Consider the following 13,252-nt stretch of genomic DNA (forward strand, 5'->3'; position numbering starts at 1 on the left):
TCTCCTCCGACCCCAAACGTCTCTCCTCCGACTCCAAACCCAGAACTTCCCTCCAAGTGCCCTTGGTGGGTTTGGGCACGTTCGCACCGGCCCCTTTCTACATTGACAGACTGTAACATATCAACGTTTGGAGTTTGAGTGTCGGCTCTGGCCCCCAGCTGGACTGTGGGACTGTACCGGGTCCCAGGCCTGCTGCTAAGGACCAGCGCCACCTCCTGGTAGGGTAATTGGGCTAAGTGCCTGCAGAGACAATCTGGGCTGCCGTTTTATTTTACTTTTTGTTATTTCGGTGAATTGTTTAAATGTGTCTACTGTTTTAGAGGTGTGAATGTGTGAATGAGAGTAGTAGTAGTTTTATTAAAAATACTAAAAAAAAATACAAATGTTTCATTTATTCTGTCTTTAGATTTAATAAATGGTGAACTGTTTTCCTATATCTGAGTCTCCTGGTCCACTCAAAGAATTTGCGCTTGCCTTACTTGTGTATGTGTCTCTGGCACCAATCCAGGGTGGCGTTGTTGGAAACTAATAGTCAATAATTCATTTAACCAATAAATTGGAATTCATGTGGAAGACCTCACCCTAAACATCATCCCTATCGTAGCCACGACACACGTTTTTCCCCCTCTTAATTTTGTTTCAAACTTGCTCAGACTGGATCAAAAGTCGCCTCCGTATGTACTTTCCGTAGTCTGTCCCTGATTCCTTTCTCATTGGGTTTGATCCTTTTAAGCTCTCTTCTGCCCTCTGCTGTTTCCCCTCGTAACTGCAGTAGGCCTGTGAGAAAACGCGTCTGAACTAGAGTACGTTTTAACTTTGGCCACATTTATTTTTTTTATACTTTATCTTTAAGTTTTAAAAATGAAATCTTGTGCGCAAAATAATCAAAACAATACTAAACAAATCAGTCAGTTGACCAACCAGCAAAACCACAATAATAAAGTGAAACGAATAAATAAAACAAATAAAAATATTAACATTGATAATAATAACTATTATTGTTATTACTACTAAAATCAATTACAATGTTACCATCACTGTCACTATCATAATCATTATCACCATTATATTATATATAGATATATCCAGTGGAGGGGATTACCATCTTTGTATCTCTATATCAATTATAATAAATGAATATAGCCGCAAGCGGCAATGATTGGCCCTCGCTACGCCGCCGCCACACCGCAAGAGGAGGGGGTGCTAACGCGCCCCAATTGTCCTTTTATTACGCCTACTGCTGAATCTGTGACGCTGTCACATCTTCTCCCCTTTGTTTTACCATCAAAAAGCAATTTTATTTTGAATTCTTGGCAAAATGTGCGGCTTTGCCGCACAGACACCGTGACTCTTTGAATAAAAATGTGGATAACTTTTGATGGTCCACCCCTGAAGATGAGTCTCACCAAATTTCAGGTTAAACGGGCTAACGCCCTAAGAGGAGTTTGTGAAAGTCTAACATGTTCTGGCGATTTCCCCATTGGAATAACATGGAAGGTTTCGGTCATCGTTAAGGCAACGCCATAACAATTATGACATGGTCTCATTGACTTTTTTGATGGGGATTCTAAAATTGAGTTGTGTGTCAACTCAATCTAATTTCACAAAACTAAACATTTAACCTCCATATAAAATCTGTAGGGGGCGCTGTGGCTCCAAATTAATTTATTTCACTTCAAGTAGGTTTAGGGCAAAGAGTTTAACAACTGATTCTAATTTGACGCAATTCGGACTTTATCTGCGCAAACGGCAGAAATGTAAAATTGGAGATTTCTGAAATTCTTGCTACAGTTTGCGGCTTTGCCGCACAGAGACCGTGAGAGGTATCAATGTAATTTGGATAACTTTTGATGTCCCACTCCTCAGTAGCATTTTCACAAAATTTCAGCTTTTTAGGGCCAACGCCCTGGGAGGAGTTCGTAAAAGTACGACGTTTGGAAAAACTCAAGTCATGTTTAGCCATTTTTGAAGCAATATGGCCGACATTTGGTTGGGCGGACGGCGTTGCCGTAGTAATATTTTTTTACTTCCCTTGTCACCATCTACCTCTGCGCCAAATTTCATGATTCTACGATCAGATTTTTTTTGGGTCATTTCCCATCTCTCAATGCATTTTTGGTACATTTGGGGGCGCTGACGCACCATTTTTTTTTTTATTTTAGAAAAGGAAATAGCCAGAATGTAGAGAGGCACGATTTTTAGAGGTGTGCAAATTTTTGTGACTTTTCGTCAATGTTCACTGGGTGAAAAATAGGGGGGTTGGTCCCGAGAAGAAAGAAAGAAAGAAGAAAGAATAATATTCCGATGCGAAAACAATGTTTCCCATTTTTCAAATATCATAAACTATACATTTTCGGAAAGCGCTCGCGCTTTCCTACCTCATGGTGTGGGTCCCTGGTCACTGACGGGTACTTTCGTTAATTGTGAGTGGGCTCCGCCCACTTTGTCTTTTTGGCCCTCTATACAGTAATAATGTTCAATTTTTGCATTACATGCTTATATGCACGGAACATGCAAGAGATGGGGAACGTATTCGTGAGGTACTTAGCGCAAATGAGTGATTTATATGGGGATCGGTCGTCATCTCAATGTAAAGTGCTCGTTTAGTGCGCGCTTTTGCACGGGCTTCGCCCGTTTACAATGGGAATGTTCCATTTTCCTACTACTAATTAGTATGCACGGGGCGTGCATGAGTGAAGGAGTGCGTTAGTGATAGTTTGGAAGTGGGCGAGTGCTTCGCACGGCCTTACAAGATTAATAGGCCTCTCGCCAGCTTGTGGCGCTCGGGCCTAATTAGACTAAATATTAAATATAAAATGTATTAGTAAATAGCCTTAATTTAGTTTATATATGCATTAGTAGCAGATTTTTGGCCTTTACTAAGAAAAAGGTACAGACGGAAAAACAAATCAAAAACCCAACTTTTTTGTTTTTAAATCAGCAATGCACTTTCCCATTTAGTCTGAAACAAAATTAGATGACAGTGAGCAAACCTTAGGACGAGGAAACATCACTGCTCTGCCCACTACAGGCTCAGTTCAGATGGTTGCACATTTTGTGCGGTCCTAATTATCCAACAAGAGAACTATGCACTAGGCTTCATTTGACAGCAGGTAGGCTATCTGTACCTTCTATTCCCATGTATTTTTGAACGTAACTGAAAAGAATGGAAAAAATATAGGGAACAAATTCAATCACTTCTGTTGACCCCAAATCTGAACAATAATTGATTCTTGAATAGATCACTAATATGATTCTTTCATCATTCAAAATTAGTAATTAATTACTGTTTTATTCTGATGTACATTTTAGACAAGTATAGTCTACTCCAACACTTTTAGTAGATTTTTATCCTACGTTTGGCTGCTTAAGCAGGGGAGACATTTTCACCTTTAGCTGAAGAGCAGTGATCTCTAAGACAAAATGTGATCTTTTTTCCACCTTCTTATGTCAAAACATTATTTAACCATCAGCTGATTTAAACTTTGACTTAAACACACTTTATTGATCCATAGGGGAGATGACTTCAACATGCTGAATGTTGAATATAGTCCCGTTCTGTAGAGTTCACTGTAGGAGCTGAGTGGGGCTGATTATAACAACAACCATCCCTTTTGTCAAACTAATGCAAATGCCCTCCATGCAAAATACATGCCAGAGCAACTGGACAGAAAGTTGAGACTTTTGTCCCTGCAATATTTTAATTATCTGTTAAGGTCCCATTGATGGTCTAAATCAGATCAACTGCAATCAAGGATTTGTAACTGAGAGAAAATGGGCCTGCGAGAAACTCACAAATACATGCTCTGCAATCAAATATCACACAAATTGATCAATTACAGGTCTTTTAGACTTGCCTTTATGCAGTATATTCTACAATGTGCTATCTGAGTAACAAAGTTATGAGGTTTATTCTACACTTCATTCAGTGACAGCAGGATACACTGGAAAACAAAACAACTGCATGGAAGAATGTAAGCCTACTGGAGTGTTCATGTGTATCATGTTTTCCAAAGTACGAGTACTTATGCCAATAAACCGTTTTGCTTGTCTAAAGTAGACTTATGGACTAAAATGTGAATTGGTGAACCTTTAGAAGTCTATTTCATTTAAAATATCCAACAGTCAGTTGCAAGATGGCCGCCTCAATTTCCATGACAGCAGATGCACACACCTCTAGAGTTTTATTATAGTTACATCTGCTGGTTTCTATAGCGACAGTTGTACGTGATCGATCCTCGCGCTGATCCCTGCTCTGCCATTAGCTCTCAAGTGTAACTATTACAAATAATATGATTAAGGCCTGACTACAACTCTTAATTACATTTGGCTTATTTTTATAGTTGCCTCACGTGACGTGTTCATTTGATCAAACAATCTGCCTGAAAATCTGACATTGAGATTGACATCAAACAACAAAACGGCAACTGTACTTCCACACAGAGGTGAGTTTACTGACACGTGGTCAAGGCCAAGCTAAAAATCACAAAATAAAAACTTTACAAACGGCAGGCCCAGGGGCCTTCAGTAGTTACTGGACCTCCGGAAAATATGTGCGTGAAATCATTAAAGTGACACAAACGCAACAAAATGCGCTTTTCCATTTCTTTCCTCTCTTGCTTTGGAGAAAATCAAGCTTATATTGGCTGTGAGGTTATGGTTTGTTTAATACATAAAAGGGAGGACTTGTTTAGCATTAATGTCATTGTAGCTCATTACTACTTGAAAGTTTTGAGCATCAGTTGAACCTGACACAGACAGGAGCGCGGCTTTAGGAGCTGCTACAGCCTTTTATTGATGGAAAATTGTATCACAGTGATCCACGGGTTTCATAAATTACCAGCTATTGAAAAGCTATTAACAATTTCAAATTTTATGTTATATCGTTTGAAAAACAAAAGTAAAAATGTTGAATATAACAGGCTGCATCAAAAGCAAAACATTTCAGTCAGATTTAAGACTTGAAAATGCACCTCACAGATTAACGGTATTGGTACGTACAGGAGTATTGGGCATGTTTTAAAAGTGCAGTTTTTGGAGCCATTTTGAGTTTCTGTTCTATTTTTGCCTCCTCTCATTCCGTCTGCGCCCACTAGGGGGGAGCCTGACATGGCAGCGTTGGTCTGTTCAGCATCACTGTGTATAAGTGGTCTCCCCCTGTTATCTGCCTCCTCTGCCTCATCTCATTCATCACCTCCTTTTGTTTTCTATCTCCTTACTCATGTCCTTTTGCTTCACTAGATCCTCATAGGCACTGCTTTAGTTCTACTCTGCTGCTGCAGCCTGTGTCTCCAAGCCTGATCATGTGACCGAGCTGCGGAGCCAGGAGAGGAAGCACCGCAGAGGAAAGGAATCGAGGAGATGAGCGAGGAGAGAACGGAGCAGCAGAGAGGAGCCATCATCGGCTGCTGCAACAAGGAAACCAATTAGGACGCCTTTGAAGGGAAATACAACTGGACTGTGAAATAGACAGACAAGGCGACACACAAGGGGACAGTGAAGGAGACGACGGGGGGCAACTACAAGAAAAAATCAGGCTACAATCCATCAAATCCTGACGTTACACTGGACCTACGGCATCAGAAGATAAACCAGGACTAAGCCAGGAGGAAACTGGGACTTAACCAGGATTACACCTGAACTAAACCAAAACAGCAACAGAACTAAAGCCGAGACTAAATCTCAATCAGCACTAAACCAGGTCTATATCCAACGACAGCCTCTTCTATACACAGTACAATGCAGTGGAGTCTATTCAGTGGAATCTATTGGATTCTGGGACCTAACCAGGCCTGGACCAGAATCAAAGCCGTTCTGAATGTGTTCTGAGCCGATCCAGGCCCAGTTCTGATTGATGTGAGGCCTAACGCTAAAAATGGGCCATAACCAACAACATGCTGCAGTTTACCCAGAGACACTCAGGTAAGATTGGAGGATTGGAGGAAAACTGTGTTTAAATCAGGACCTGGTCAGGTCTGAAGCAGGTATGAAACATGCTTACATCTGGTCTGATATAAAATGATTCAGGCCTAAACAATTTTTATCTGGGGCTACACCAGGTCTTATCCTGGACTAAACTAGATCTGAACCAGGCCTGAACTAGATCCTGACCAGGTTAAAATGAGGTCTAGCCTTTTTTAATGTCTGTACCACATTGATTAACTGAATCGACCAATGTCCCTCTGCTGCAGTTTGTGTGAGCATCACAGCAGAGGATTTGAAATGAAAATTAAAGCGAATATTCCCATGAGCCCCTCGTCTGTCTGTGTGAGAGGGAGAGGTGGAGTGCATTTTAACACGTCCAGACTATTCTTTGGCCAGAGAGCATTTTTAGGTACAACCTCAAGCAGTTTGAAATTAACAGCAAAATGAGCTAAATGCTCCAGCCCTGGTGAGGTAACTGTCCCAGTGGGCTGGTCCTAACTGCCCCAGTGGGCTAGTCCTAACTGCCCCAGTGGGCTGGTCCTAACTGCCCCAGTGGGCTGGTCCTAACTGCCCCAGTGGGCTAGTCCTAACTGCCCCAGTGGGCTAGTCCTAACTGCTCCAGTGGGCTAGTCCTAACTGTCCCAGTGGGCTAGTCCTAACTGTCCCAGTGGGCTAGTCCTAACTGTCCCAGTGGGCTAGTCCTAACTGTCCCAGTGGGCTAGTCCTAACTGCTCCAGTGGGCTAGTCCTAACTGTCCCAGTGGGCTAGTCCTAACTGTCCCAGTGGGCTGGTCCTAACTGCCCCAGTGGGCTAGTCCTAACTGCCCCAGTGGGCTGGTCCTAACTGCTCCAGTGGGCTAGTCCTAACTGTCCCAGTGGGCTAGTCCTAACTGTCCCAGTGGGCTAGTCCTAACTGTCCCAGTGGGCTAGTCCTAACTGTCCCAGTGGGCTAGTCCTAACTGCCACTGTGGGGGAACTACTGTGTACTGAAGTAAATCTGTATTACAGGTATGAGAAGTGGTCTGATTTCTAGTTTTTGCTCTGCCTTGGGGTTAGGGTTCACGTTAACTTATTTAACCGACTCCAAATGGAAAAAAGAAATCAAGAATTTAAATCTTGTCCATATAAATTGTCTTTGGTAAACACAGTAAATTGGTAAACAAAGTAAATTGTTGAGCAAATATCTGGATTTGTAGAGTTGATTTGTGCTTATTATTATTTGTATCATACATATATATATATATAAATATATAATAAATATATATATATTTATTTATTTATATATAATATATGTATTATTTTGTTTTGAGTAATTTCTCTTTATTTTCACAGACCCAGAGGTGTACCAGAACTAACTCAGACTCAGAGCTGATCTCCAAGTCCATGCTAAAGTCTGAGTCCAGAGGGTACCAGGTCCCATTTTAAGTCTTGGATTTGAATCAGGACCATGTTGAGCCTGATTACAGTCTGCGCCTGTAGGATTCACAGTGGGCTCCTGGATCCATCCTGATGATGCTGACGATACCAGATCTTCAGATCTAGTTTGGACTCTGGAGCAGCTCTAGATCAGAACTTTGGACTGTTTTTAGACTCAGGATCAAGTCTGGACCCACAAACACCTGTCTGGACTAGTTTAGATCCAAAGAGACCTACATCCATCCTACTTTTAGGCCTTTTCTCCAATGTGGGTTTAATTTTAGACCAAGGATGGTCCTGTTCTGCAGCAGGCCCTGGTCTACAACTGTCTTTTCAGCAAAAGATGGAGTCACTCATTGAACAAACGTTTTAATCAACCAATCAACCCTCCCTTCTTCCAAACACTTACTTTTCTTGCCTCCCTCTCCTCAAACAACCCCTCCAGTTCAACCTTCTTTTTGGGCTCACCAGTACATGATCTCCAACCTCACGTGCAGTGATCCACAAACTGGTTTACTGGTTTTACTTCAGATGTCCTTCCTGCAGGCTTTTTGGTAGTCAGACTTGAGCTGACACAAATAGCACATATGGCTCTGTTACTCAATAAATTGAAGACCTGGATATGGCCTAACTGCACTGAACCAGACTTTCTGTAATCTCGTCTAATTTCTAGATGTCGGTTTGATCTCCAAGTTTTGTAGTTTCACTGAAACCACTTTCTGTTGGGTTAAAACTAGTGCCAGCACCAGACCAGAACTGGATCATTCCAAGGTCTGCTGAAGGAATACACCAACTTAATCTCAATCCTATGTTTCTCTAGCTTCCAGTGTAGCACTGTAGGCTGTAGCCCAGCCACCAAAGACTAAAGATGGATGGTACGTCTGAACCGGGTGCTCAGAGTCCGGAGAATCCAAACCGGGCTGTGGAGTACCTCCTAGAACTCAACCACATCATCGACTCTCAACAGAAACTTCTGGAGTCGCAAAGGAAACGGATACAAGAACTGGAGGTTCAGCTGGAGCGGCTGAGCCAGGAGAACCAGGACTTGAGGAACCAGGACCGGAGTCAGTCACAGGAACAAACCAACACCGGGAATAGCCAAGCCAACTCAAACCCAGAACCAAGGCAGAACCCGAATCAGCCCAAAGGTCAGTAACGACCCCCTCATCCCCCATTTTACATGATATATCACTGGTCTTTGAATACAGGGCAGGTGAGATTTGAGTCAAAGGTTAGAGCAGTGGTTGACCAATACCCTCACTTCTGCTGTTGAAGCTTGGCGGCAGTCACGGTGTGTTTTAGGGGCCTCTACAGGACGCTGAGCAATACTGCGGGGGAAGCTTGGTTCTTCTTCTCCCACAGCTGCTCAGTCTGTGTCCTTCTGTGTCATGTTCCGCTCTATAACATGAGCTTTTAGAACCAAAGCAGACAGCAGCTTGTTTTACTGGTCGTTACATACGCTCTGAGAACAACACAACCTCAAACCACGGCTGAATAAATCTGTGTGGGAAGCGTGGATGTTGGCAGGTTCTGCTTAACTGAGCATGTGCAGAGGAGAAGCGAAGCAACAGCAGCGCCAAGTTTCAACAAACTGACTTAAACTATATTTTAAAGTCTTTGTTTGTAGCTAAGCCTCTGTTCACATTTCTTATGATTTGACATTAGAAATACAGGCAGCATTTTAATAACGGAGCGCTAGTTTAGGATAGGCGCCCTTCATGCAGGAGGCCCGGGTTTGAAACTCAAACTTGCAAGTTAGTATTTTTTTCACTTTTACATGCTAATGTTATCTAATAAATATTGATGAACACACCAAGACAGCGTGGCCATTCATGAAAGTCACAGCATGCCACTGGGTTAGAGGTTAGGACTGATGCCTTGGGTACACTGACTCCAGTGCTGGTGCAGTTGAGGACTCGTGCGGGTTAGTAACTCCAGTCCACTGTGGTCCGTTTTTGACAAATGCCATGTGGTTTCATGGGGTTTCACGCAAGAACACTCATCTAATGACCTGAAACCGGAGCATTTCGCTGCGGTCTCCGGCAAAGCTTGACTTCTTGTGGATTCTCTCTAAAAACCTGCGCGGGTCCCGAACCACAGGCATACGGTGTTAGCTGATACACAGTGAAAACTAAATCCAAGAAAGAGAGTTGTTCCATGTGTCCAAAGCTCCAGTGATAAATGTGGCTCTAACCCTGTTTGTTTATCCACAGCTCGTCCTGAACCTCCTCCTCCTCCCCCTTTGCCTCCAATCATCACTCTTTCCAAAAACACCAATAAGATCAGCTCTGGACAAGCCAAAACCAGTACTGGACCAGTCAAAACCAGTACTGGACACGCCAAAACCAGTTCTGGACCAGCCAAGACCTGCTCAGTCCCAGCACGGCCCTCGGAATCATCTTTAAAGAACCAGAAAGGACAAGACTGTGGCTCTAAACCCCGAATCTGTATAAACTCGCACAGTGTGGAGTTGAAGGCTCAAGATGGCGGCTGCCGGACACCCTCTGTGTCAGCAAAAGTTTGCTCGGTGTCGGGCACTAACTCAGAACTCAACTCGAAAACCACAGAGATTACATCTAAGACAGCAGAGTTCTCCTCCAGGACCTTCGAGTTTTCCTCCCGAGGCCCAGTCCTCACTAAGACCGAGTCCGGATCTAAAGCCCACTTCCAGAGCCATTTCTCTTACAGCAGCAGTGTGGCTAATGTTAGCTTCCAGATCCCAGCCACGTCCTCCTCTGGTTCAATGGAAGCCCCGCCCCCACCGCCCCTTCCAGTGCGCACGCACATAAACACCCATGTGAACACCCATGTGAACGCCCATGTGAACGCCCATATGAATGCCCATGTGCGCGCTCGCACCTCAACCGGAACCAACACCAACTTTGTGGAAAAAGAAAAGGAACGACTTGAGCGACTTCATCGAGTTAATGCAGCTAACAACGTTCACGCACACACACTGCATGGCAACAGGTGAGATATTCAGTCAATCATCTCCATTCTGTAACTGGAGACATGTTCCAAGTAACTCCCTAAAGGCATTAGAAGGCTGAATTAGTCATGTAGGATTTATCACATGTGTATACCTTAGTACTGTCTATAGGCGCCTTCCTATGAATGTGTGAGTGATTGGCGGGGGTCGCAGTGGTCGAGCCTTGCTTATGTCTATATATGTCTATCTAACCGTGTGTCTAACCCAGGGCAGGTGTGACTACAGAAGTATCATTGAGACTGGACTGAATAATGCATTGTGACGTGCTTTGGTATATCTTGAAATGCACTAAATTCAGTACATTATTATTATTAGTAGTAGTAGGAATAGTAGTACTTTTGTGCATTAACTAACCGATAATTTTAAATGTTTTATGTGCAACCAACTAACTCCACCCCACCAAAGTATCACAGTCACCTTGTCGCAGGCCTCTAGGAAACTGCATATAGTAGTTAAATCTTTCTACTGTGCATTCGGGTGTCAACTCACAGCACATATTTAGATTCTGCTGTGTATTACTGCTGTGTACTGCTGTGATGTACTGCCAGTACTTCAGAAGCTGTTTCTGTTAGTGCAGGTGTGTATTGTTTCATTAATCTGTGCTGCCGTTTGTCGCAGTCTCTTCCCCCTCCGCAGTACTGCCCCATTTACACAGAACAGCAGCATCCAACTGTTAAACAGAGTACTGCAGTACACAACTGTTTTACAAAGTACTGCAGTACTCCACTCTTTTTTACAGAGAACTGCAGGACGATTAACATAATAGTCTGTATTTTAAATGTTGTTTGTTTATTTTTTGTGCAGGTGTCACTCCTCCACTTCTTGCCGCTCCCCTCCCTCCTCATGTATATCCCCGCCAACCTCTTGTGTTTCCCCGCCAACATCTTGTATGTCTCCGCCCACCTCTTGCATAACCCCTCCCTCTTACCCTGGCTCTTCATCCAGTCTTCCTCCAAACAGCTCCTTCCATCAGTTCTGCTGCGCATCCAGACTCCTGCACCTTCCCCCTCCACCAAGCAAGCACTCCAGGTATGGTTCAACTTTACATGGCCAAATCAGTAATATCTCCCTATTGAATTTTTCGAAATGAGTCAGAGCAAGTCCTCATTTGTCCAGGAGTGGTTCAAGGTAGAACATGTTTCAACGGTAGTCATCTGGACACTGCTTTTTGAAATAAATTGAAAAACCGTATCCAGCGCACTACCTTTTCTAGCTTTCCTATCCCATTGTGAGAAAAAGTGATATTTTCTAGCTAAGATTACTATTTTTTTTTGGAACTTGAAATTAATCAGGTCCCTTTACAATCTCCCCTAATCTATGTCTTTTGTGCTTTCAGGGAGGAAGAAGATGATGATGTTGCTCATCAGTTCTGTTGTCCCGCCTCTGAGTGCAGTAGCCCCTCCTCCAGGTAACCATGGCAATGATACAAAGATGCAAGGATCCAAGAATACAGAGGACACAAGAACCCGTGCGACAGCGACCAGGATTAAAAAATGAATAAAACTGTTTACACTGCGTGGAACTGGAGTGAATGTGATTCAGAGTTGGATCTAGCTCTAACCAGGTCTAAACAGACTTTCAAAGAACTCTGTTTAAAGCATGAAGCCCATCTTCATCAGCCACCAAATACACCAGGAACAAAACTGGACACAACATTCTTTGCACAACAGTCGAGCAAGACGACAAGACAGAACAGAGAGGAATCTTGAAGTGTGTAGGAACTGTGTTTCTAACCTGGATTTACTGTCACAGCAAAATATTATTTTAAATACAGGACTAAACCGATACAAGTCTGGGAAAAAAAACAAGACTAAACCAGGAGTGCATCGGGCTTACAAGTGACTAATCCAGGAGTAAATAAGGCCTAAACTAGGTCTAAACCAGGAGAATATTATCTTAAATCAGATGATAGAAGCCAGTTAGTCTCAGGGCTGACTCAGTCACAGAATACCACTCTCATACCTTCATTTACGCTGGGACCTTTCAGTTGATCTGAGTAAATCCAGGGTAGAATGTGTCTTGTGTGGGTTTGAGTTTGTGCCCTCAAACTGGGAAGGCTTACTGTGTTCACTGTGTTTAAGACCCAGTGCATTGACAGACAGCTGATAAAAGTGCCATCCTTCATTTCATGTCTAGTGTAAATATTATCTTGTGTAAAATGGAGGAATTGTCTGAGAGAAATAAAGAAGATGATGCTCTATATTCTGCAGATCAATAAAGTTTATCTGAACCAGAAATGTCTCAACTCACTAATTTACTAAATTTTTTGTGACGATCCAAAAGCCTGCTGTTCCTCGAAGGTCCAGCAGAGGGACCCCGTGCATCCCGTAGGAGGGTGCTGTTGCCAGGAGACAGTTGCCACGGATACGGAGACGGTTGCTGTGGAGACGAGCAGCAGGAGGAAGAGGAGGAGGAGGCGACGCAGTCCCACTCACTGCTGCTGTTCACAACAGCACAAGTATTATACATGGATTTCTACTTCATTCTGCTGATGGTACACTTCTGGTACTTTATTGTACTGCACTAATGATTCATATTTATACTGTATAATTGTCATTGTTGCCACTTTTGGCCACATTTGACCTTTAAGATTAGAAAATGCTCACATATAACATAGTCAATTAGAATGAGTAAAAAAAGAAAAGCCTACGCATTTATTTTATTGCACATCGACTTTGAAGAGTTAGGACTGTGAAAGTATCAGCTCAGAGTAAAGCATAACTATTATTTGGCATAAACTCCTGTAAGAATGAAGAACCCGTGAGTCATTAGTGCTAGACTGCCAGATCCAGGTGAGACCGTCGCACCTCGGGGCCCCAAACACATTTCTGGAGTCACTCTGTCACTCTGTCAGCTCCGAGCCATCTCCATCTAAACCCCGGGCCCACCGCAGGACCACAAAACAACTCTTGAGAGGCAGAAC

The 13,252-nt window shown here is 43.1% G+C and overlaps 1 protein-coding gene across 2 annotated transcripts; it reads left to right on the forward strand.

Moving 5' to 3' along the window:
• The first annotated feature begins 5,120 nt into the window (after positions 1–5,120).
• LOC140363119 (uncharacterized) lies at positions 5,121–12,566 on the forward strand. 2 transcript variants are annotated; one of them, XM_072449462.1, is made up of 5 exons: positions 5,121–5,922; positions 7,257–8,488; positions 9,554–10,310; positions 11,134–11,358; positions 11,666–12,566. In XM_072449462.1, the coding sequence occupies exons 2-5, from the start codon at positions 8,209–8,211 to the stop codon at positions 11,739–11,741; spliced, it is 1,338 nt and encodes a 445-aa protein (XP_072305563.1). In that variant the 5' UTR covers positions 5,121–5,922; positions 7,257–8,208; the 3' UTR covers positions 11,742–12,566. The 2 variants fall into 2 exon arrangements, with proteins under 2 accessions (XP_072305563.1, XP_072305564.1); XM_072449463.1 differs by having other exon boundaries at positions 8,161–8,488.
• The last annotated feature ends 686 nt before the right edge of the window (positions 12,567–13,252 follow it).

This window comes from Eucyclogobius newberryi, unplaced genomic scaffold (assembly GCF_026437365.1).
Source record: "Eucyclogobius newberryi isolate DKJ021-1_F unplaced genomic scaffold, fEucNew1.0.hap1 SCAF_17, whole genome shotgun sequence".
Lineage (NCBI taxonomy): Eukaryota > Metazoa > Chordata > Actinopteri > Gobiiformes > Gobiidae > Eucyclogobius > Eucyclogobius newberryi.

Bases quoted from the DNA above. Each gene is read 5' to 3' on its own strand.
- LOC140363119 (XM_072449462.1), top strand. From the start codon at position 8,209: ATGGATGGTACGTCTGAACCGGGTGCTCAGAGTCCGGAGAATCCAAAC. The intron at 8,489-9,553 runs GTCAGTAACGAC...GTTTATCCACAG, and splicing joins GAACCCGAATCAGCCCAAAG to CTCGTCCTGAACCTCCTCCT. The intron at 10,311-11,133 runs GTGAGATATTCA...TTTTTTGTGCAG, and splicing joins CACACACTGCATGGCAACAG to GTGTCACTCCTCCACTTCTT.